At 45.5% G+C, this 26,445-nt stretch overlaps 1 protein-coding gene across 1 annotated transcript in view; it reads left to right on the forward strand.

Annotated features, from left to right (window-relative positions):
• Positions 1-5,879: 5,879 nt before the first annotated feature.
• The window catches only part of LOC133024722 (pleckstrin homology domain-containing family G member 1), a 31,686-nt gene continuing 11,120 nt past the window's right edge, over positions 5,880-26,445 (forward strand). The window contains exons 1-4 of the mRNA XM_061091891.1: positions 5,880-5,889; positions 15,524-16,089; positions 20,545-20,645; positions 21,914-21,983. Of these exons, the coding sequence (XP_060947874.1) occupies positions 5,880-5,889; positions 15,524-16,089; positions 20,545-20,645; positions 21,914-21,983 (747 nt within the window). The remainder of the gene's footprint in view (positions 5,890-15,523; positions 16,090-20,544; positions 20,646-21,913; positions 21,984-26,445) is intronic.

A 26,445-nucleotide genomic window follows, 5' to 3' on the forward strand; every position in this document is an offset into this window, starting at 1 on the left:
CGAGAGTCGGAAATTCCTGGACTTGTCCTGGCGCTGTGAGCAGACCGCTGTGGCCTGAGGGAATACAATCCAGGAATCTGTAAACCTTGTCTGGGAAAAGGAAAATCAATACGGGGAAATTACAGAGTTGATCAGTAACGTAGATTTTACTCTGAAATTGGCCTCAGAATTCGAAATTTTGGAAGTTTCTTCTCGGTTGTTATTGGCCCAAGATCTTTTGGCCCGTTCAGGCCTGAACATCCGTCCTGTGAGATCAGATCACAAGAGGATGGTCTAAAGAACGTCAGTTCACACCAGTCTCCGGTGAACACTTGTGATCAGATCTGTCTTTCCTGCTGTATATGCAAATAAACATGTAGGTCATTTCTATTCACTGAGACCAAATTACGTTATTTAACCCCTTGCACCCCACAGACTTGCAAGTGGGTCCACGATTACAAGCTCACACTGTTCAACCAAAAGTTTCATCTTTACATAGCTTTGTTCTGTAGTTCTGAACAGGCATTAATCATAGAGGGAAAATGTTGTGTGAAAAGTGTCAACCAATGACTGTGACAATGAACCAGGAGCAGCTACATGGAATTTAAGCCAAAATTACCTGCTTTAGCAACATGTCCAGTATATAGACCTATCCCTTATCTCAGTTTAGTATGACCCTGTTTGTTGAAGGCCCAACACCAGACACTGACTACGTTTATAGCAATATTCCAACATATTCAGTAGAAGACATTATAGCCATTTTCAACGCAAACTCTCTAGACAACGTGTTCTGTGTCATCTTGGTGTATGACACAGCTTTTTCCCCTTAGATATTTGTTTTCTTTTTGTTTCTATAATTTTTGAGTCCATTGGTATCTGCGTAAAGTCACTGTTGATATCATCTTAGCATACCAATTGGGGATATATACTTCTTGTCTTAATATTTAAGCTTCAAAGACGAGCTGGCATAACTTGATATAGATCTGATACTGTCAGACAGCGAGGATGGATTTGTCTAACGTTAAAGTTACTTAAAGGGGGAAAAGGGACAGTTAAGAGTTTGATAAAGAGCTCAGGCGGCAACAAGAAAAGCTTTTAACGCTGGTGACACTTCAAGAGTCCGTGTGAGGGGAAAAAGAAAGAGAGCGTGTCCGCAGATGATCCATCTCGCCATCGACAAAGAGAGACAGGGTCACAGAGGGAGGGGGAAACTGTATATGAATGACCCCTCCACCCACAAACTCTTGTCATTAGTCACAGTCTCTTTCAGCCTCTGAGTGTATTTCTCTCTGTATTCTCTCGGCGTATAGTCATGTGCTGCAGACGTTTCCACAGAAACACACAGGCCCTGCTTCAGACTGTGGACAGCTGAGAAAATGAAGAAGCTGTCAGGCTGTCTGGAGCTGGAGAGTGGACGCGACACAAACGCACACACAGACACACACACACACTCACACAGACACACACGCACTCGGTCAACCCCAATAACAACAATCAAATTAGTTCTCCACCTCTCTCCGTCTGCAGCCCTCCTCCCTACAAGTCATGCTGAAGCGATTGGGGACAGGTTTTATTTCTGATTACACACACAACCACACACACACACACATATTTTCAAGAGGCTGCAGTGTTTTAAGTTGGTGTTTACAATCCTGTTGGAAAACAAATGATGTGTGTGTGTGTGTGTGTGTGTGCACACGCATCAGTAAAAGTTGAATAGAGTGTGTATGAACCCTTTGCCCTGCCTCTGTGTTTGCACCGCCTGAGTGTTATGAGGAATGGAGTGAGTGGTTTATTGACAATAAGCATTTTCTTCCCTCTCTCCATCCTTCTTTCCCTCTCTTTCCCTCTGTCTCTCTCTCTCTTTCCACATGCCGCTCGGCCTTAGAGATGAATGCCCCGCTGTCGTCATAGTGACCACCACAGCACTGCGGGCCCCGGTCATCTTGGCAACCCTGCAAACTCTCAAACCCTCAATTCCAACTCCGCTTCTGCATGAAGGGAACTGGAGCCGGTGATTGCCTCTGTGCTGGATGTGTAACTCTGGCTGTAGCTGGTTGCTGTTGAAAAGGAGGGGACGTCTGTTGGGTAATCTCTCCGAGCGGAGAGGGGTGACAAGGGAAATGACACTGGAGAGGGGCCGAGCGAGGGCGGTGGTGTGGAGAGGGAGTGAGGTGTGGAGTGTTGGAAAAAAGCATTGACGTCAATTTTTTGGGACTTGACTGCAAATAGTGAAATTATCGTTTGATTCATTAAAGTCCTTTGACTGAAAAATGTGTCGACTAGATTGGTTCTCACAATTTAGTAGAAAATTTGGGAAGAAGCATATCGAAAAAAGTAAAGGTAGAGAACTGTAAAGAAAAAGTGCTTTTGATATGAAACTAGACGGTCGCTCAGAAAGTTCATATCTCCATCTATCTCAGCTAAAAATATTATTTTCCTGTTAATCTGGATCTACTCTAAAATGTTAAGGTTGTTTTGTCCCACCACTCAACAAAAAATATCATAGGATTTTGTGAATTTTAATATTTTAGAATCGTAATTAGCATAGAGCATAGATTAGCATAGAGCATAAACACAACATACGAGTGCAGCGGTTGGCACTGTTTAAAACACAGCAAGAAAGATCTGAATACCCTGGTTAAATGGTTGATTGTCTCTGTGCGTCAGCGCTGTGACACGCTTGCGACCTGTCCCGGGTGCACCCCCTCCCCGCCACACGCCAAAATGGCTCCTGCCTCCCCCTGACCCTCGAAGGATTAGCGGTGTAGCTAATGGATGGAGGGAAGAACATAAATGTGAAAGCAACAATTTGTGGTTTAAAGAAGTAATCCTATATATAATTTCATCTGACAGCAAAACAGTGCAGTCTCTATGCTAAGCTCGGCTAACGTTGGCCAGAGACGGTGTAAGAGAGAGGAAAATGGATTGAAAGAAAACTGGGGACGTTGCCAACATCGCTGCCGAGTGGCGTGACTCGCCTTGATGGACGTTGTCTTGGATCGAGCTGCATATTGAGTTTGCACGAGAGCGGTTATCGATCTTCTCATCTAACATCTCGTCTTGGCAGGAGAGCAAATGAGCATATTTCATAAACTGCCTGCTGATTTCTGTGGTTCATGCATCCATGCGGGACAAACTGGAATTTGACTATCTTCTGGATTTTAAGAGTTGGACGAAACAAGCTGTGTGAAGATGACACCTCGGGCTCATCAACAAATAATTCAACAGTGCAAATGATCATCTCTGTAGCACACACCACAAGCTGCTGGAAGCCTCTTTCTCTGGATGTTTCACACAGTCTGCTTGACTTTTCTTTCACTGGATCAAAACCACAGACAAAACATTGAGGTAATCTTAGATTTTTATCAATAACCTCAGTCTTCCTGTCTCCCCTTTAATCCCTCGTTTAAAGCAGCGTGTCTGCTTGTGTAGCAGCTCATACAGTGGTTGTAATATCCTGTAAAAGACGTGTTGTGGATGTGGTGCGGGGGGGCGAGTGGAGGCTGTCGGAGCAGAGTTCATCAGATAAGCCCGACTGCCGCTGTAGGTTTCTGTCATCAACAGGTCGTGCTTGGCTGAACCGAGGAGTTCAGACGCTGCCTCTGTGTGTTTGCCAAACTAAAGGTGTTCATTGTTGTGTGTGCGACAGAGAGGTTCTGGTGGCGGGGGGGTGTACAGTGATTAGATTCGGACAGGAGGTTTGGAGGTTTAGGGGCGTCGCGGGTCAGCGGACCCTCAGACCATTAGGGAGAGGGGTCACGCTTCTCGGGATCTGGTCTGCGTGTGCTTGTGTGAGGGTGTAGTCCAGGGGGTCTCTGTTTTTGTAGTGCTGAGGAGAAGGGGGTGGTGTGAGCAGGACCCCATGCTGATGGGACCAGTCCCTGTCTTAAAAGGGGGACGACAAATAGTCAACACATTGGCTTTAGTGTGTGAGACTGAGGGTCTATTGTCTCTCGTGTGTCCTCCTTATGGGACACATGGCCTGTCCTGAGTTATGACTTATAGACCCAGGAGCAGCAGTTTCTGACGTGACAAAGTTTAAGTGTTTGCTTTGCCATCTACTGATGAATTATTAGATAATTTTTAAAGGTTTAAAAAGAAGTTAAAAATGAAGACTTTGGTTAAAATTGTCACAACTAGTACGCAAATACAGAAGGTGATGATGGAAGACAAATACAGACGTATCAGAAGTAAGTATGGTCTGTGATTCACTATTTTCTGCTGTCTTTTATTCCGCCAAAGCTCTTTTTCGTCTTTCTGTGTTTAAGCCAGATTAAACGGATGTTCTAGCAATTAAAAATCGCGTTTTCGGAAAGTTGCTTAACTCACAAGGGACATATTCAAAACTAGACGAGTGCTCAGGACAGTGCAATCCTCTCCCCGGCTGTTAATCTAACTGTATTCTCTCATGGGACATTTCCGACACCTCCACAACATTGCAGGAAAATATGATTAGTAGGTTTTGTGCTATCCTGCCCACATGACAAGATATGACTTGACTTTGACTCAGTAGTATGAGTCAGTGGAGCACACACCTCCGCCAAGACCCAACAGTCCCCTGGATAACAATCAAGCTGCACCAAGGTTCATACACTTTTAGAGGATTCTAATCAAGATCAATGAATTGTCCTCTAGGAAAGCACGAATATGTCAAAAACGTCCCTTCAATTATCATTATACAACTCTATAGCATCTTTAACTGGAGCCCATAAGCCACGCCCCCAGTTAGGCACACAAAGTTCTGACATATATTTTGTGTTAGCACCAGTAATAAAACATTTGAACAATCAGCCTACAAGTGGTTGCAAACCCCCAAAACTCGGGACCCCCTGTCGTAAAGAGTGGATCTCCTCTCTGCCCATTTTCTCTGATGTCCATCTTGACTCTGGTTGAGAATTGCTCGGTCCCCTTCTAACGCTCCCACTGCAGACAGTTGTGTACACGCTCGTTCTGTCCAGCCTGTCTCTCTGATGTGGGACACAATGAGCGGTGCAGTGTCTCGCACTGAACGAGGAGCTTTTGTTTGAGCTGGCTCCCGGCCTATTGATCAGCCGTAACCCCCTCCACACACACACTCACACACACACACCCACACACAGATCCCTCGCCTGGCCTTGTAAAGTGTGTGTACGTGTGTGTGATCTCTGGAGCTGTGCGCCTGCTGAGCGTGCAGCAGACGCACAAACGCACACAAAAGGGTTTTCGCCGGCCCTCGTCGAAGCGTCACACCCCAAGCTGAAAGTTTGATTTTGGAATGAGGGAATAAGAGGAGAAGAAGAAATTGACAAAGATGAAAAAAGAAGAAGGGAAAGAAGGAGGGGTAGGAGGAGAGGAGGCACTTGATGTGGAACTCCCAGCTCCTTGTAATTTGCTGCTGGGGGAGCGGGAGGAGGAGTCAGGGGGAGGGGAATACCCAGCAGGGAGGGAGCAGAGGCCATTCACTCTGACACACACACACACACGGACACACACACACATTCAAGCAAACACTCACACACATGCACACAGTTGTTGCAACAGGATAGAGGGAGGGAGAGACGCGCGGAGAGAGGAGATCCTCAGCGAAGTGAGAGGGAAGAGAAGAAGGGAACATATCAGCCGGAGGAGTGTTTGTGTGTGTCCAGGAGGAAGTCAGCCTGAGAGAGAGGGAGAGCGTATGGTCCTGTTGATATTCTGGAGGAGTGGACTGAACGTCTACTCCTGGGAGAGAGGACACATAATGACTGAGAGACTTTGGGAGATCTAAGGGAATTTGTTTTCACTGGGAATATTATCTGGAATACTTTTTGGATAATGTGAGGTGCCCAGGAAATCCTCTTTCTACACAGATCTGCTCTTTTTCACAAACTCTCCCTCTGTCGCTCTCATCTCTTTGAAGGAGAGACTAACCAGCCACGATGCCAACCGGTAAGCACCAGCTGTTCAACTTACATCTTTATTTCTCAGGCGTATACAACAAATGTTTTCCAGCATCAATTAGAGACAATCAGACAAGTTTGAAATGAATCTGGGATGTTGTGGGATTTTATTTTGGCATCAAAGATGTTGCATTTCAGAACCAAACCCTGATTTTTTATGTGGAGAAATAAACCATGCACATTTGTTACTGAATGACGAGTTTGGAAAGTGGTTATTTTCTAGTGGCCAAACATCAGACAACAGCGTGTAAATATCAGATCCACTCACGCGTCTTTGATGGTTTGGCGTTGTGTCTTTGGTGTGTGTGATATTTTCTCCCTCAGCTGACAGCGCTGTGTGAAGTGTCTCTGCAGCGTGCGTCTCTCAGCAGAGCTGCTGTATGAACAGCGTCCTCCTGGTTTGTTTTCTCACCCCTGGTGTCGAAGGGAGCGTGTTTGCTTTCGTGCAAACCGTCGCAGGTTCAATTCCCAAATGATGCTGAGGTGACGACGTACAGAGCTTTGTGCTTTTCTCTCATGAGCCTTATGCTTTTATACATTTTACTTTTCTGGCACTAAAAGATCAAATTGAAGGTGGGTTCAACGGTGGAAATGCAAGGTGTGTGTTTCTGCCTCTGTGTTTTTTCAGGAACTGAGAATGGAAACTCACGAGCAGCCAAATCTGTCACAAACCCTCTCTTCCTGTTTCCAAAACAAACAGATTAAGTATAAAATAAAAATAAAACACCTTTCCACTCTGCTGTACTTTAGTTTTCTATCCCTTCATATCTGCTGAAGCCAGCACGTGTCAGTTTCCTCATGCTGGGTGTTGGTTTGACTCGGTGGTGAGATGCCATTCTGCAGCCTGTGACCCAAATTAGAGCCTTGAGGGCAGCAGTTGGGGGGGGGGAGAGGAGAGAGGAGAGAATAAGAGGAGGAGGAGGAGGAGGAGGGAATAATTACTGTTTAGAGCAAACTCTTTGGTTTAGAGGTGCTGGAGACAATGGACCCGTCCGTCCTCCTCCTTACATCCTCGTAGCTCGGCCAGTCCTGTGGGAGGACATCTGCCCCCCCACCCCACCCAGAAACCTGCATCTCCACAGATGCTGCATGGCTGGTGGGCGGGGCCAGGTCCTGTTGGAGTAATCTATAAAACAAATCAATAGTTTTCCCCATCTCAATCTCACGCTTCACCTTCCTCCAGAACGTTGCATGTAGAGGCTGTGTAGTGTGAGACGGTGGCGTGCAGGCGGAGGTGGATGCAGAGAGTTTTCAGCTTTTTCCTCTGAGTTGAAATCCAATCAGGTCAGAGAACGAGGCTAGTGTGTCGCCCTCGGAGGGGGAGCCAGGGTGTGTGCGTGGAGGGTCGCATGGGTGTCCCATGGGTGGGTGTGAAAGCCTATATGTGTGTGTGTGTCTGTAAATAGGGGGGTGTGAGCTCGAGGGGTGGACATTTCTTTTTTTCCCACAGAGGCCACTACGCAGCACATTCCTCACTGATGTCCACAGTGTCAATAACAAACAGAGAGAATCTCCGCCTGAGACTTCTCCTACCATCCCATTAACACGACCTGCCGATAAGAGAGATTGTTAAATGGCGTTTAATCATTAAAAAAACTTTACCGCGGCGCCAAAAGCCATTTGTTGCTAATTAGCCTCCCCGGCCGTGTGTGCGGTTACACACATCATGTTTTGTGAGGCTGTGAAAGCCACAAGAGTCTATTAAGTCACACGTCGTGTTTAAACTTCTGTCTGTATCACTCGTGACGTGTGTTGACATGATTGTTGCAGCTTGTGCAGCTATATCATAAAGGAAGGATGCTATTTCTTTCCTTTTACCGTTCGTCTTTCTCCGTTCGTCCTCCGAAACATCTGCATTATAAAGAACGTCCAGGTCTTTGTCACATTCCCCGCCCTCTGTTTTCAGCTCCATCCTCCCCATCTCCGTCCCTTTCTTCCGCCTCTGCTCCTCCGCAGTTGTTCGGCCGCGCTGTGAAATCTTGAGTGACATTTTAAGGTCCTTAGCGTCAGTTGAGATCAAGCCTGCGTCTCTATCAGAAGTGACCTTAAGTGGCCACGGTGGGAGACGTGAGGCCGTGGCTAAACGGACAGCGAAGACTTTCAGATTGCGTCATCGCGCCACGGAGGATCGGCGGCGGCTGCAGGGAACAAACAAAGTCTCGGAAAATTGTCTCGGCCACTTTCAAATATGACCGTGTGGGTGCACGAGTGAATACAAGAGTTTGGGTAAACATTTTTAAAGTGCCACTAACGTCACTTTAGCAGGGTTAAAGTTTGACAACAAGCAGGATTCAAAATGAGACAGAGCGAGTGGGAGATGGGAAAGAAGAAAGAAGCAAGGGAGTGGGTGGTGTGTGACCTCTGGCTTTTCCTCTCATCTTTTCTTCCTACTTCCATTCCTTCGGGTCCGCTCCTTCTCATTTCTCCCACATGTCCTCTTCTCACATCCTCCTTCCTCAACCAAGAAGCTGGCGAAGACGAAAACAAACATTTTCATTTCTGTCTTGTACTTACAGGACCCATCATTCATCAGGTTATTATCAGCGTCTGGACTTTTTTCAGGGCTGTTGCCTGTCACGGGTCTGCAAAGTCAGCAATAAGCTGCATGGCACTGAGCTCGGCTGCCATCTGGTCGCAGCATAAACACAGAAAACACACACACACACAAGCAAACATGCTTGATTAAAGGGCCGGTGAGCAGAGTGTGTGGTCAAGATCCTGTCTGGTTAACTCACTCCTCTCTGGGAATAAAGCCTCGGTAATTCACGCCAAGTTTTAGGTCTTTTCAGGATAAATATCACAGCTGTTAAACTCCAACTGGTCTGTGGCCGAAAGGTGAACATGGATTTTACTGATCACCATGGATTTGTTAAAACATCTATTCTGTGGGTTGTTTATACTCGTGCCTTGGCAAGATCATTTCCAGCCTCCATGACATCACACTTGCAAGTTTACTTGGAGCTAACTGTTAAATTGTTGTTGTCTTTAATTAGCTCATTTGTCACTGGATCTTCCCAATACCTTAATTTCAACTTTTATACAAGGTCTTAAGATCTGAATCTACTCCTAGAAATTGACCCCACTGAGTGATGTTTCTTGTGGTTATTTTGGGGTCCGATGTGATGATTTCATGTCACAGTAAAGCATATATTCTCTGGTCATGTGTTTTGCTGAAAAGGAAGACACCAAACATTGGCATGTAGCTGGTAAAATGCAAGATTTCATCGGGTGTATTTTCACTCTCAAAACTTATTTCTTATGTGAGGCAACTAAACTAACTAAAAATATTTAAAACTCTCTGAATTACTTTGTCTACTATCTATATTGACAATGAACAACTGTTGTGATATCCTCTTGTGGGACTGTACAGTCACAGAACTGCGTTCAGAAGAGTCTCAGTAAAAGGGAGTGTTCTGAACACATGTGCTCCTAATGCAAATATGAGCCTTGGTGGTCTGTAGCCGCATACACAAGCCGGCCTGTGTGTGTTTTTACATAGTAAAGTATACGCCTGGCGAGGGATGGTCTGAGCCCGGAGGAATGTCCTGCGGTGCTCACATGGACACAGCGTACTTGGCCGACCAGCTGAACATTATCTGCGTTTGTATGTGTAATAGGAAGATGGAAGAAAAAGAAAATAGCAGGGATCGAGATGATGGCAGGATTTACATCTGATAGGATCTGTTGCAATTGGCAGGAAGGGAAATGGGAGTAGAGGCGATGAAAGGAAGGAGGAAAAACAAAGAAAGATGGAGGAGTGAGTGACAGCTTGTTGCGCTGATCTCTCCTCACTGATGTCAGGGTGCTGTTCTCTCTACCTTCAGCTCTTCAGTCGCACCAGAAAGTTCCACAGTTAACTTCTTTCATTCAGGTTAGTGGCTGGTGATACAGTGGATCGTGCGGTTGCTCCCATTGGTTGGTGGCAAAATAAATGTGAAGGGGGCAAAGGTTCAGCGATCACCAATGAGATACAGACGAAAAATATCGTCCAAAAAACACATTTTGTTGTCCTAAATACTGGTGCTGCAAATTTAGATTTTAAGATCAAATTTAGTTTGTGGTCATTTCATAATAGGCTATTTGTGCGTAATGCTTCACATCATAGGTTTAAAGAGTTAAAGCCAATTTATACTTTTTGGGATTTGTGTAGCTTGAAAGATGCATGAAGTGTAAGTGTTGTTATCGGGTCCCAAATAGTTGCTAGGGACCTTGGATCTGTCCATGTAGTGGTCACTATAACGATTCTCAGGACTCTTTACCAACACTGACCTCTCGTCTCCGAGTCAGCCAAACCAAGTGGGTATCTTCTTAATTCCCCTCTTTGATTTTCCTCGGACTTTGTTTTATTGCCGAGGGATTCTCCCTGGAACCAGCCACCTCCACACGTTACTTGTGTTTTAAACCCAGTGATTATAGGGACACTATGTAGGTTCAAAATAAACACAAGGTCTTTTTTGCAGCTGCTCTGTATCCAACATCTGCAGATGACATAATACTCAGGATTGATAGGATGTTCACGTGCCCATTATAAAGCACTCATAGGGCTGTTTGACCTGTCTGAGGCACTTGTGAGGCTCATCAGGGCCGTAAAGGGACCCGGGTCCTCACAGCTGTTTGCTGACCACTTTCAGGATCAAGGGCTCTTCAGGTGGCCGTAAAGCGTGCGGTGGAAACTGGAGAAGTTAAGTGTAGCATGAGTCATTAAACTGGGCTAGAGGGGCAGAGGGGCTTCACCAACCTGTTGCACTGACTGAGGGGATGGAGAGGAATGATCAGGTGTCAGTTGTAGCAAGTGGTCATGTATGTGGATGTACAGCACAATGGCTAGAATCAGTTTATAACCCTGCGGTGGGGTATGTGCTGTATATGTAGTGCGTGTATTGTTTAGTGTTTGTGTATTGTGAACACACCACTGACCAAAGATTAAATGTATAGATTAAATGGTCTTGATTCAATCTTATCTTTAGTTCTTACGTTAAATTCAATCAATCAAACTTTATCTATTTGCTTTTAGAGCACGCAGGAGGCAGGAGATGAAAATCCTGCTGCAGAAAGCACGTGTTTTTGTTTTCAGCACATCAACACCAGCGTCGGCCACAAAAACCTCCCAAATCTCGTCATCTGTCCAATTTTAAATCTTTGTTGGCCTCTTCTACGTTTCTTACACCTCAGTTTCGTGTCTGTGATGTGAATCATCATCAACACGCCCACTCGCTCGCTGTGAATTTGTCGAAAATCGTCCTGCTGTGACCTCACATGGGCTCACTCATTTTCCCGATATTTAACGGGGGGACTGGAAAGAAAAGTTTCCTGGAATACGTCTGGAGGAACTGACTCGGACATTTGCTGTCACACATCTGGACATTTTCATGAAAATGGCTTCAGTGTGTATCTGAAAGAAGCTTTTGCTTGTTAAATCTGGTCCATCCAGGGTTGTTTTGTGCCGTGGTGCAAAGATAAGTGCAGGTTTACGAGTTAATGAGTTTGCCCTCACCTCCATAGATGCATCCCATAATCTGAACTGAGAAGAAAAGTGTAGATGCATTCTGCACGAATCTATAAATGATCTACTGCCAATACAGGTTTTAATCAATTTGTCATCCTCTTTTAAGCATTCAGAATAAACACACAAATATTTACAGGGATTTGCTTGTTCTAGAAATATAGCACAAATTGTTAATAATAGACTCGCAGCACATTGGCAGTATTTTTACCATCTGTGTTTATGGCCTGCTCTCTTCTCAGTCTGGTTCCTCCTGGTTCTCGCTGTTTTCCCTCCAGACGAGCTCGGTCATCAACATATTAAACTTCTGAGGGAAGCGGCCTCGGCTCTTTGGGGGCTTTCGTTTTCAAGTTAAATGAAAGCCAGAGATTGAAGACAGGTTTTGCAGCCTCTCTGTGAATCACCCTCTGTCTCATCTGGCATACACAGGGACATACAACACAAACAAACACACAGAGACATACAACACAAACACGGACATACAACACAAACACACACACACACAGACACAAACTCACACACACAGGAGAAACGGTCCTAACCTGCATGCTTCGGCACTATAATTAGAGATCGCTTACAAGGATCGGGTTGAACGTAATCTGGACAGGAGCTAAGCAAAGCCTGTCCATCTTCTACGCTCCCTCTCCATCTGCGTGTGTGTTTGTGTCTGTGTGTTTTGAGTAGGGTGTGCAGCTTATTGGTGTGTGTGTGTGTGTGTGTGTGTGTGTTCAAGAGCCAGTTCACCCAGGAGACGGCCACAGCGAGCCCCAAACACGAAGCCCGGAGCTGGGAAGGAGGGGCTGGGCAAACAAGGGATGGAGCAATCTCTCTCTCCGAGATGTTTGGGTTTCACTGCAAACGGAAACACATGGTTTTCTCTGTATTTGCTCTTGAAGCCTGTGTGTTTGTGTGTGTGTGTGTGTGTGTGTGTGTCGCACGTGCACCCTGCCCATATCTAACTGATGTGAGGACCATTAGGTCATTTCTTCAGGTAGCGTAATCTTCAGTGATAAACCTAATGCATTTAGAGTGAAACGCACACGGGATAGATTGACATAGTCACTGTTGTGATAAGGACGGATAAATCACAGATTAGTCAAAGGGCAAAGTTACACACAGTTACCCATTAATGCCACAGTGTGTAATGTAATAAAACTCTTTGTGTATTGTGTGTATGATGACTCAATAGCCGTGTGCTGGCTATCAACAAGCCAGGGATGTTGGTTTATGTGTTTGTGTGTGTGTGTGTGTGTGTGTGTGTGTGTGTAATGTTTTCACCCACTGGACTCTCTGATCTGTAATTGTTAAAAAGTGGGTCAGACTGGGGGAATGTGAGTATTTGGATGGACGCACACGCACATTTGAAAGACGCACAGTCAATCAGCGTCCAGGCCTGTCTGAGGAAAACACTGTTTCATGCCACTCCAGCTTTTGGACGCTCCAGTTCCCCCCCGGCTTTTCTTGGCACACCAGAGGAGCAAAGTTGAAGCGAAAGCTGTGATTCAGCAGGAGTCTCACCCCATTGTTGTTGTTTTTTCAAAGGTGTAATTCAATACTGTTGATTTTACATCCACGAAACAATATAACCAGGTTTTGGCTTAATTTGATCATCCTCTGAAAAACATGTTTGTAATGGTTCAGTACAGACGGACAGACTCGAGGGCCTGGATCTGGCAAAGAGATATTTGTGATTTTTGGACTCGTAAGCTGCACTCGTCAATATTTTGTTAGTCGTAATGGATCAAGAGACTATTCATGATCAGGGCCAGACGAGGGCGGCTGTGGCTCAGAAAATAAAGCGGGTCCTCCATTAATCAGAATGTCGGTGGTTTGATTCCTGCTTCCTCCAGTCTATATGTGGATGTGTCTTTGGGGAAGATACTGAGGCCCAAATTGCTTCTCATGGCTGTGCCGACAGAAAATAAATGGTGTTTAAGTTAAAATCCTAAATGTAGTAGCGCTGCATGAATGTGAGTATGGATGGTTGATTGTGACTTGTACTGTAAAGCACTTCGGGAGGTTGCTTGTTTTTATACCCGAAGAATTCTGTGACCTTTAGTCTTTAGCCTCATTTGGAGTTACCACCAGTAACCGCAGGTGTCGCCAAATTAACCAGGACAGAAATCTTTAAGATTGCCTCTTTAAATTCGGCCAACTTGGCCAAAACAAATATGTCAGATATCCGCTAGGGCTTATTTAAATTCTAACTCACAAGAGAAACACACCGGTGTCCTTCCTTAGCCGGGTATCTTTGCGTTGGTAGTTTTCAAACTCAGCCCTGTGATCTTCTCGGTCACAGACCAGTCTAACCAGCACGTCTGCTGCTCTCTAAAGAGGTGTCACCGTAGCAGAGAGACCTCCAAGGTGCCTATTTGAAAGGTGAGAGAGTGGGTATGTACCAAGGATTCTTTGAGCTTGTACCTCAGTTTCACGTTTCATGTTTTTGAACGTGAGCGTGTGATCTCCGGAGCTTTGAAGTGAGACAGGTTTTAAAGCTGAGCTGGTGCTGCTGGCATAAAGAAAGAAAGAGAGAGAGAGAGCCAGAGAGAGAGAGAGTGACACTGTCCTATAGGGCTCTGGAGATCAGTGTTGCCACAACACCGGTGCTGCCGGGCTTTCTGGTGTAGCGGGCTTTGATTATAAAGACCGGTGTCAAACTCCCACTGAGACGGGCTGAGGCTCTCTCATCTTGTCCTCCCCTCGCCTGGACACTGTGTTTACTTGCTCCCTGCACTTCCCGTCAAAGCTGCCCTTTGAAGCGAGACCCTGGAAACCGTTGAGGGAAACTTGGAGAGCTTCTGTCCGATACGCTGCATGTGTGGTTTCACTTCAGCCGGCCTCACTGTGGGGCCTCGGGAGTCAGTAATCATATCTCAACGGATCTCTCCACAGACCCAAGGTTGAGAGCCAGTTTGGCACCGCGGTACGCCAAATAGACTCCTGTAGTCGCACACACACACACACAAACACACAAACTTGTGTGTGGAATAGGGCTCTCTTTCATGGCCTCAGTGTGGAGTGCCCTCTGTATTACACTAAGCTTGTCATTAAACTCAAGCTCTTTCTGTACTCCGCTGGAAAAATGCTGAAACACAAACATGCACGCACACACAATTCGCAATCTAAAGTTTACGTTTCTCGTGTGTGTTGGGAGTTTTCACCAGCTCCTTGTATATGAAACATTTTGGGGGAACTGAGGACAACTGTGAGTCAGTGGTCCTCATCTGACTGCTGGTCATTTTGAGAGTTTGGCGGTAAGAATATTAAAGTGCTGAATCGTAAGTTGCATACTTGCTCCTCTGTTGCTCTTTGTTTGGTTTTAATTTGAGGAGGTCACATGTTGAATCTCTATAAACACATTCATCGTGTGAATGTGCAGAATATTTAGGGCGAGGGACAAGACTTAGGGCTTTCTGTTTCAAGTTTGACCAATCATGTTTGGGCAGGCTTTGCTTTACCTGCATGTTGGACACGTTTGTGACAAGAAACTTAACAGTGAACAGAAGATGGAGTCTTGGCCCAAATGTTGGCCTTTGCCCTCAGATGGCCTCCAAGGTTGTTCATAGACAAACGTGATATTTGAGAGCTACAAATAAAATGTTACCGATTTTACTTGTCACACAACCACATATGCAAATGCAAGGTATTGGGCACTTTCTAGTCCAAATAAAGCCAAAACTTTGATGTTTTTTTTGCAAAGTTTGACAGTGAAAGGCCCCAAAAAGAGTGGTAGCATCATTGGTCCGGACAACATCATGTATTCTATGTGCAGCCTTTTATTTAGAAACACTGGGACAAGAAGTCTGTATGTGCCCAAAGGTGAAATTTAGAGGCCATTCAACTTTTGCTTCTGTGTGATTGGCCGTTATTGTGCCTTGTTCAGTCGTGAGTCATGTTAACCTTTTTTGCTGAACTGCTTATTTGGGTGGAGCTGCCTGTAACAACACCCCCGCCATGGCATTGTGTTGGTCTCACTGAGATGAATGAGCCAGCTGGTGTTTTTATTTCCCCAGATCTGTTTGTCGGAAAACTGCCTTAGGCAACTTGACCTTAATAATAATATTATATAACATATTTGGCCATAAATCTGACGTATGTCTTTGTCTGGTTTTCTCTCCAGATGATTACCACTACCTGCCTGATGTGTTGCCGCCCCTTCCTGAAGTCCCGGACTCTGGCTCTGTCCTGAGCTCGGGCGACATCCCGGCCCGCTGCCTCCGCAACCCGGCCTTCCGCCACGCCTCCTCGCGCTACTGCTCCGCCCTCAGCATGGACTCGTCTCCCGACAGCGCCGAAAGGCCGATCAGCTACAGCTCCACCTCGTCGTCGGCCTCCTCCCGGGACAGTCACTGCTCCCTGGGCAGCCGCTCCACCCTCGTCCCTGCCCCTCACTGTAACCCGGTGGCCTCGGACCGGGACTCCGGGGCCATTCGGTTGGAGCTGGTCCCGGCTCGGCAGCTGGGATGCGGGGAGGAAGAGGACAGAAATGATAGAGGGATGGACACAGGGAGGGGGCAAGGGAGACAGGGCAGCCAACAGACTCCGACAGAACATTCAGAGCCAGAGCTGGGTCCTGTGGGAGGTGAGCGGACGGGGCAGGGACCCAGGACATACGTGGACCGAGTGGTGCAGGAGATACTGGATACAGAGAGAACATACGTCCAGGACCTGCGAAGCATCGTAGAGGTAAGGGACAGAAAAAACAAAACATAACATAACCTCTGCAAGAAATGAGAAGCAGAAGGATCCTACACATGGGACGGGTATAAGATATCAAAGGTATAGCGCTTTTGGCAGCAGATCAGATGTGAGGCTTTGGACAAACTCAAGGTTACTCAGATTATATCAGCTCCAAATGTGACCTCTCCGCTCTCCCCCAGGACGGGTCAATCAATTTATCTTTAGGATTTTGTGTGATCTTAACTATAGTTAAGGTTTTGATCCATACAAACAGCTATTCAGTATAATCAAAAAAAGGGAGAAAAAATGAAAACATTAACATAGAATAGTCTGAAGAAACATGTTTTTCATTTTCTCGTAAGAGGCAGAAATTCAAACAAGATCAAATGGTTTTGAATTTTTAGAAGGTCCCATCTTTTCCAGGCAAAACAGTGACTGAACAGAGATATTTCCTCACTGACCCAGTTCGGATCTGAGCAGCAGTGGGACGTCATAAACGTGCTGCAGTCCAGCGCCTGCCTTGACCTCGGCCTCTTCGGGAGGAATATGGGGCTTTAATTTACCAGATAACAATCATCCTTTATATCTTTGTGGTTTTCCCTCACACACACACACACACACACAAACGTGACACATGCAGCTCGTTGCCTGCAGCGAACCTTCAATACAATAAGGTCACCTGTGTTTGCAGGCGGGGTTTGGACCGAGTTACACGACACCACAGCTTTTGTGCTGTGGGCAAAGGCACACACACACACACACACACACACACACACAACCACCCACACACGGAACCACACAACTCTTTTCTTTTTTTTAAAAGCACACACACACACATACTGTATGCACACACACTCAAATACACTCCCTTTGTCAAAGTTGGCTTTGAACTGCGAGGATACACATTGCCTCCAGTCAGGACTTCAGAGGCTTTGTTTAAGCCTGGGTGCAGTGGCTTGTACCAAAGGTTGCTCTCCTTTCACTCTTCTTCTTCTTCTTCTTCTTCTTCTTTTCTTTCTCCGTTCAGCTCTTTATGGTTCTGTGGAACATAACAAATGATATTGTGCATGCTCGAATGTGCAGCACACATGTGACATGTGTTTTGTATTCGTGCCCTGCAGCTAAATATGAGTTGTTTGTGGTGTAAGATGCATGTGTCGGAGCCTCGTCCACATTTTTCCACATCTGTCCTTCCCAACTATGCGCTCCTGGGTTAAGGGTTGTGTGTGTGCGCGTGTGTGTGTGTGTTTGTGTGCGTTTGTTGTATAGGGTTGAAAAGGTTCATACGAGGGAAAAAGAAGGCAGGATATTCATATTCCCGAGAGACAGGATAAGTAGAGGGAGTGCGGTTTTAGATGTTGTGGCTTTGGCCAGTCACCCCTGATCAATGTCCCACCCTCTGCTGCTCCTCCTTCCTTTCCTCCCCCCCTTCAGGAGGTGAGGAAAAGGGGGGAGACAGAGAGGAAGGTAGGAAGGGATTTAGGTCTGAGATAACACTGTCCAAAGTAGGTTAGGAAAACACTGAACAGAGCTTAGGAGCAGCACTTAATAACCCTCCACTGCCGCTCTCCTGCACATCACCTACCTCCATTAGTGTGTCGGACCACCCAGCCCTGGCCCAGCACTTTGGAAGCGACGCACGCATTTTGCCTTTCTTCACCCGTTTTAATGCCGGTTCCAGTGGGTGCACAGAAGATGGATTGCCGTGGCTGCTTCTGTGTGAATAGAGCTTTTAACATGATGGTTTGCTTATCGGGAAGAGAAGACCACTGGACAGCATCAAGCCATCTATTATCAGCACTGTCCTGTGTGAGCTGGTCCCGAGGTATCATCCCATAATCCCTCTGCCCGCGCTGCTTTCTGCAGGGGAAGAGGGTGGGGTAAAGCCTCAAACACAAATATTTACCCAGACTCCCTTGGGCTCACCTGTGTCCCATCAGTCAGCAGTGGTGTGTTGGTCTGCACACACACACACACACACACAGACACACACACACTGTGCGAGCTTGTGTGTAAACCGTATGTTTTAATTTAGATCAGTTACAGTACAAGTGAAAGTACTGAGCGGTTTGTCAGTTGGTCCGGGAATTAATTCATGTCTATGGTGGCCCTGAAAACCATGCAGCCAAAGAACGGAAGAGAAATGAGAAAGGATTTGTCAACACACCAAACACCAAACACTGCTGCAAAAAACAGAAACCCTAATATGCCTCCAAAAAAGTTCTGCAGGATTGGACAACACAACCAGATGCACAAGCGTGCTGCCAGAACAACAAACGTCAAACGTCAAGTCTTCTCGCAGAACTCGATAAAAATGATTTAGTAAACAATACGTTTCCTGGAGACACTAAAAAGTGATAAACAAGCTTGTCAAGCTTTGTTTCCCTGGAAATGTCTGCAAGTCATTTCTTTTGTGTTCTGCAGAAGTTTATGCATCTGGTTGTGTCCTGAGTGTTTTTTCCTTAATGTGCATGTGTTGTCAAAAGGGCGAACATGTTTTCCCCCCCATTTGCTTTTGTTTAATGTATTTGCTTGTGCTTTTCTTTTGTACGATGCAGCCTGTCGAGCTCGCTCTGCAACTTCACGTTCCCACAACAAAGCTCTGATTGGATTTCCCACTGCCAGGCCATTAGAAGTTGTCTGGGCATTTCAAATGAAAAGTGACAAGTTGTTTCAATGAATGAGATTTGAACGTCGGCACTCGACATTATTTTGAGGAATGACTTCCGACTGTGACGGGATGTGATTGGTGCAGAGGAAAGAAGTGTGTACTTGTGGTGGTTAATAGTTAACAGGAGAAAGTATCAAGTCTGTACATGTTATGTCTGCTGCCTAGCGGGGAGTGTTCCTTAAGGTGTGTGTGTGTGTGTGTGTTTGTGTGTGTTTGTGTATATGAGTGTGTGTGTGACTGCTGCCCATTGTTAAGAATCAGCCAGGCTGAGGGTGTTGAGTGAACGGGTCAGGCCGGGTCAGATCTGCGACCCGTGGCTAATAAAGCATCACCTTACACATTACCTTCGATAGTCAACTAAATCCAAACATGACCTCCTGACGTGACCTCTAACCATCAAATCCTCCCGACAGAAACCACCGCCTCTTTCATCACCTTTAAACATTCAAATGACTCTCCCTTCAGGTTTGAATCATGTTGTTTTAGCTGAGACTCTCTTTTGAAATGCCTCCTCTGTAGGACTGCTGCTGTTATAACATTAACAGAGAAGATAAAGCACAGCAGCAGGCTGTAAATTCAACAGATAAAAGCAGGTGATCAGGGCAGTGTGTGTGCTGTAATCAGTGGGTGTGTGTCCTGCCCAGTTACCGACTGTGGTCGATACTTCCTCCTACTGACCGGCTGTCCCACAGCTGTGTGTGTGTGTCTGCGTGTGTGTGTGTGTGCACCTGTGTGTTATGTGTTCTTTACGTGTAGTTGTGTTTCGGGTTTGACTCCCATCTTTCAGCAGCCTGCAGGAAAAGATATTATCAGAGCTCATTTGTCAGAGAGACGGACGAGCAAGAGGCGCTTCAGAGACACAGACACAGCGACTCTCACGGCTCCTGTGGGTTTTCTGAGTTCTGATCCGACTCATGGTTGTGATTACACAATACAAACAACACACACGAGAATGTAACGACAAATAAATGTCAGGGATTTGATGCAACAGAAACCAACGGTGACTTGTGGTGTGTGTTCCCCCCCACCCCGCCTCTCACTTTCTGTCTCCGGGGCAGACTGAGTGTCGAGTCGTTACAGCGCTGACGGCACTGATGGAGCCAGTGATAAGAGACGTTGGTGTTAAATCAGCCTGAGCAGATTTATACCTGTTTTCCAACATGTTGAACCTGTGTTTCCTGCAGCTTGGTAGTGTGGCTGTGGTGGGACTCGAACCCGATGATCAGCCTTATCTCCCCGATCAGGATGTTTACACACAACAGAGCCACAGGGGATCAAGCAGCGCGATTACATAACTTAACGTCTTATATACCACTTCAAATCAAATTAGAGAATTTAAATGAAATAAAAAATTATTTATACCATGGGTGTTTTAATCGGTGTTGCTATTACAACTTAAAGAACAGAGGAGGCCATGCTGAATGATGAGTCGCATAATTATGTGTTCACAGGAAAATTAAAGAAAGTATAAAAATGATGATGATGATTTTTCCCCTTCAGTAGAACAGAAACAGAGTGCGGGGGGGTATTATTCTGTTTCTGTTTCTACAGTGGAAATTCCTTCGATCTGCGGTTCTAGTTTTAGGTGAAGGTTGTGCATTGAACAGCAGAATGTACAACTACCTGCTGTTTGTCTATTCTCAGATAATCAAACAAAAAAAAACAGACGTCTACAGCCGTCCAGCTCTAACATGACTTCTCTCTCTCTCTCTCTCTCTCTCTCTCTCTCTCTCTCTCTCTCTCTCTCTCTCTCTCTCTCTCTCTCTCTCTCTCTCTCTCCTCCTGTGCAGGACTACCTGGAGTGTATCAGTAACCAGTCGCGACTGGCCCTGAGCTCCGAGGACAAAGGTTCACTATTCGGCAACATCCAGGACATCTACCACTTCAACAGGTACAACATGGAGACAGTGGCAGTTCACCACAGACCTTCGTCACAAATATGAGCCCTCAGACAAAGATGGTGATGTGACAAAGTAACAATTAAGACATTCCAGTACTTTTTAGAAAAGGATGATTTTGCTTTCAATCTGAATATAGTGTTTTTCACAGATCATATTTTATTATATATGGTGTCTCATGACTTTATATTCTGAGGCAAATACTGACATGTCCCCGAGGAGAATAAGTTTAAACAAGAAATGTTTACACATAACGATGTTTGTGGTTGTTAACAAATCCCAAGTAATGGACTAGTTGTATGAATTAATTATCTTATTGAACTCTAGCGCCTTGTGACAGCTATTTTAAAGTCTTGGGTGAGTCCCACTCACAATCTTACAAAGCCATAACCAAATCATTAAGTTACAGTGAAATATAATCTAGCTTCAAACTCAACTTGGCCTCAGTCGCCTGAGACTCAACTTGGACTTGGCCCCAAAATGTCTGACGACATATTAATACACCGACAGACTCTCGTCTCTGCCAGGCTCAACAAACAATGACCTGTTGATAGTGAAACTGGGCCGAGGCACCTGTTGATTTCTTGGAAGGGCGTTGTTGTAGCTGTGTGTGTGTCTGTGTGTGTGTGTGTGTGTGTGTCTGTGTGTGTGTGTCTGTGTGCGTGTCTGTGTAATCAGTCCACGTCTGCATATTTGTCTCCTCCGGCACCGTTCTGAAGTATGTGTGTGTGTGTGCGTGTGCGTGTGCGTGTGTGTGTTGTGTGTGTGTTGTGTGTGTGTTGTATCCAGACGAGATGGCTAGCTGAGCATCAGCCCTGGTGGTCTGGCATCACACTCTTGTCTCCCACCTCTTCATTTCTCAGCTGCTGTGTGGCAGAAAACCTGGCCAGTAAAAGGAAGCATGTAAAAGCAGTTTAAAGCAGTCACAGTGACCTCATGCTTCAGCCATGAAACAATCACTCCAGCAGTTGTGTTACACACACACACACACACACACACACACACACACACACACACACACACACAGCCACATACAGGAGCACCAGTTTGAATTCATGGAAGTTTCCCGTTTGTTCAGAGCCGAGCGCCCTGAGGCCTCATTCGCGCTCCCAGCGTGACTCTTTCTCCTGAAATTCGCTGTGATTGTTGCCAACAAAGAATGGTGGGAAGAGGGGAAACACAATCTGTTTACTGTTAAGAGAAGTCGAAAATGTGTGGGTTCACATCAAAGTCTGATCTCTCTGATTTCCTTTGATTTCAGGGACCTTCTTCACGATCTGGAGAAGTGTGACGCCGACCCAGTGGCCATCGCAGAGTGCTTCGTATCCAAGGTAAAAAAATGTCCAACGCCTCCTCCGTCTCTTTGTCTCCACTGAGGGAAAGTAACTGATGCCACAGACTCACAATGTGACACACACTGAAACTGAAGCACATGTGCAGTATCAGTTTACTTGAGTCTTATCAGAGAGATTTTTCCTTCTTTTTTTCCACATGAATCATTTTACAACCCCCTCATATTAATCACGTGACCTTTTCATTCCGATCTACGAATGTACATTACCTTTGTTTATATCTAATATTTAAAACTAGCTTCTCCTCGAGCAAATATAATAATAAACTGCTTCTTACACCTTAAAGCATTACAATAAAAAAATGTATTATCCATCCATCCATTATCCATACCACTCATTATCCATATCCTTCGGGGGGGAGCTGGAGCCAATCCCAGTTGATTTTGGGTGGGAGGCAGGATGCTAACACACAAATAACCATTCATGCTCACATTTACACCGCTGGTCAGTTTAGTCTCCAATCAACCGAACCCCAAACCAAGTGTCTGTGGACTGTGGGAGGAAGCTGGATAAAACCCACGCTGACCTGGGGAGCACATGACAACTCCGCACTATCACTATTGTGCCTTGTTTATAATGTGATTTATTACAGATTCTTTTGAAACTATTCCAGTGGGATTTTGAAAGCAGAACTTTACTTGTAATGGAGGATTTTTAACCGTTCTGAGCATTTCCTCTGTACTACTGTCTGTCTCTGTGTCCACATGCAAACTCCTTTCCGTTGCTTGTTGAAACCTGTCCAAACAGCTGGCTGACACACAAACACACACACACACACACACACACTCACACACACACACACACACACACACACACACACACACACACACACATGCACTAACAGAAAATGAGAAACGGGTTATTTTAAGAGACCAGTTCCCAAAAGTCCGATGCAGACGTTGCATACAGTCATTGCAGTTTATCGTAGCCAGTAGCATCACTTTAGTGTCAGGAATGTCCGTGTTAAGTGCAAGAGGAAGGACAACTCCAGAGGAATTTTAAAGACCGCCAAAATATGTAATCACTTTTTTTTCTTCTTTTTTTTTTACTGGTAATAGCTGCACAAGAAAAGTTAGACTCTGCAACTCTGCTGAACGACGTATCACTGCTCCCTCCGTGTGTGTGTCTGTGTGTGTGTGTGTGTGTGTGTGTGTGTGTGTGTGTTCCAACCTTTCTTCCAGCCTGACTCCTCACCCATCCATGCCTCATAAAATGATTATGTCCCATGATAAATACACTGCATTCCAGCACTTCCTCTAAAACAGTTTACATTCCCCTTCCTACCCCCACTGCAATTACACCCAATACCACAGAGCAACTGTCTGACCATGTATATAAAAAAAACAACAAGTCACAGTCACAGACCCTAAATGCAGCTGTTGTTGACAAACCAGGTTTATAGCGGCCCACAGCTCCACTCTGCATAATTAACTGGGATCCATAAACAAGCCTGGATGCTGACGTCCTATAACTGACTGATTAACGGAGCAGTTAGCACAACATAAAGCGTCAACAGATAGTGTCCGTGTCACGCCCCACCATTTGGCGACTCTAGGGGGCGTACAACACTCAAATCACTGACCACAACTTACTGGAATTAATGACAGAACACCTTAAAAACAGAATCAGAATCAGAATTCTTTTAATTGCCAAGTATATTTGCACATACAGGAAATTGCCTTGGTGTGGTTGGTGCACATAAATAACAATCAGACATTAAACAACAATATATATAAAACAATATATATAAAACAATATAAAACGAAACAATATATACAGTGAGAGAGTTATGGGCACGTACAGTGCTAAGGTGCAGAGATTTTCTGGAATAGGCGGTGACCGTTAATATTCATTAACAAGGAAAACAGCTGTGTGTGTGTGTGTGTGTGTTGTTGTGTGTAAAAGTAACTCTGGTGACTTGTCAACTGAGGTTAAACTAAGTTAACAGTGGGATTTATTTACATTAAATACAATCTGAGTGCAATGTTTTGAAAGGACCTCAAGTCCCAGTTCAACGCTCCTCATTGACAGCGGATGGATAGAACCAGGGAAGAGCTGCAGAGGAAAGCAGAGAGGAAACAGGGCGTGTGTGTGTGTCTGTGTGCGTGTGTGTGTGTGTGGCTTTATGAAGCTGACTTCTGGTAAAGAGGTTGTGTTAGTGAAGGTTAGTCATTGTTGCTAAGACCCAGAAAACCACAAATCTTTCTCTCACTGTTTCACCGCTGTGAAATGGTCTCACAGACACACAGCTGATAGGTTTCTAATCAGCGTGGCCCGGAGTCCCCCCCGCCCCCTGCCCTCTTTGAAGAACAGACAGATGTAGTTATAAATCTCTGCCCCCCCTCTCAGATAATTGGCTATCTCTCCTCATGTTCCCCTCTGTTTGCCTGAGTCCTCTCAGCGCTATGTGTTGACTAAGCCTTTACACGGTGTTATGGGTTGCTACACGCTGACTGAAGCAGAGGGAGCACAATTAAAACAAGATCTCTTATTATTTGGCCCCTGGTGATCTTTGGGGTTCGGTGCCTGCCCGATGACTCACCGTGACCGGTCCGGTCTCGACGCTGCAACACCGTAACCTGCTGCTTTATTACTCCATCGTTAAAGTGATGAGTGGGTGCTGCTGCGACTTGACCTTTTTTTCTCCTTGTACTGTGTTGTGATTAGTGGCCAAAGCTCCATGGAAAGTCGAAATCCCTCCATGTAATTTGTATCATGATATTTTGGATTTCCCTCACGTGCACAGTTCAGAGCTCTCACATGCAGCGTTTGGATATGATGATTATATGATTAAACATAGCTTTTATATATATTTCTACGAGGGAAGTATATTACAGATGAGTTATTTCAGGGTCTGCTGGTTTCCCGGTCGGGTTCAAAGAGTGGGCGCAGACGTGCGGCTGCGTGTCGGCGTGTGCACGCATGCAAGCTCTGCACAACTCTGTCTTCCACGGAGGCAGTTGTGTATTTTGCGGTCTTGCGTTCGCAGTGCAGAGGGATATTAAGAGTGTGCATTAGGAGCGTGTGTTGCTGTGTGTCATCAGAAATCCGATGGTGGCACATCTGGTTGTGTTTAGTCCTGGTTTTGTGGCGGCAGACTTCTGGAGACGAGGAGGAGAGTCGTGCTCTTCAATTTAGGACGGTTCTCACGGAGCACCTCAGGCAAAACATATCATGAGTCTGTGTGTGTGTGTCTGTGTGTATATTAGTGTGTGTCTGTGTGTGTCTACATATAGTCTGTTTGTCTGCATATAAATAGGTTGAATGTTTTCTTCAGCATGAATAGGAATGTATATTTATCGTAGTACCATAACAGTCACATACATCCACTCCACATTTACTACACTATGCATACAGTGCGTTCATATGAATGAATGTCCAAAATGTCCTGTACATGTGTGTATACATTATGTCTGTCGTCTGTCCTGTGTGTTTACGATGTCGCTTCCTGATAGCTGTCCTCATCCTGCGACCCCTCCTCAGTGTTTATGGACACAAATAGAGTTCAATTAGATTTTCACGTTATGCAACCTCGGGGGAAGGCGAAGGGGGGGTCATCTTGAGGCCTCCAAGATGGCGACGTGTGAAAGAGGGATGAAGAGAAAAGCTTTCGAGAATGAGGGAGAAGGGACGACAATGGAAGAGAAGAGTGTGTTGCAGAAATAGAAATCAAGGAAAACCGGTGGATGATGTGGAGAATTTTTGGAGCAGAGAGGAAGAACTTCATCCCAGCTTTGATAAGTCCAGCTGCGTCTGATGTGGTTTGATGTGAGGTCTGCAAGGTGGAAAGAATCTCAATCAAAGGGGCGGGATCGAAGAATGAGGGGGGGGGGGGGCATTTAATACCAGCACTAGGAGCTGCTGGGGATCAACAGAGACTCAAAGGCCAGGATGCAGCCTGATCATAAGCTACACTGGTGATTCTCAATTAGAAGCAGTGAAGGGAGAGAGCAGCCTGGTCTGTGGGCAGCAAACACCAATCCAGTCATCAAACCACTGCAGAGGCATGAGAATGAACAATGAAAACAATGGTGATAAATCTTGACCTTTTAAAGGATTGAACCAGTGGTTGTTTTTGTAAAGGGGAAACAGACTTTGATCTCAGTCTGAAATTAAACTGCATTTACACCACTGTATAGAGTCAGTCAGATTTTTAAACAATACATAGTCTGTTTATAAAGATGGACGACATGACTGCTCCCTGAAAGTGAAGCCAAAGAGTCCTGATCGCCACCTAGAGGCTGGCTGCAGTATAAGCCATAAACCCTGCCTCCTCCATGTAAGTCGATGGGACATGGACCAGATTAAAAAGTCAAAGTGCTTTTTTTAAAGTCATATGAGCAACAGGGCTGGAAAATGCTAACATCTGTTGATTGGTCAGTTCATAATTTTTGGTCCCGAAAAGAAAAATGGCGTCGTGATCCGCCTCAGCTGTACTTTG

The sequence above is a fragment of the Limanda limanda genome, chromosome 18 (assembly GCF_963576545.1).
Source record: "Limanda limanda chromosome 18, fLimLim1.1, whole genome shotgun sequence".
NCBI classification, from domain to species: Eukaryota; Metazoa; Chordata; class Actinopteri; order Pleuronectiformes; family Pleuronectidae; genus Limanda; species Limanda limanda.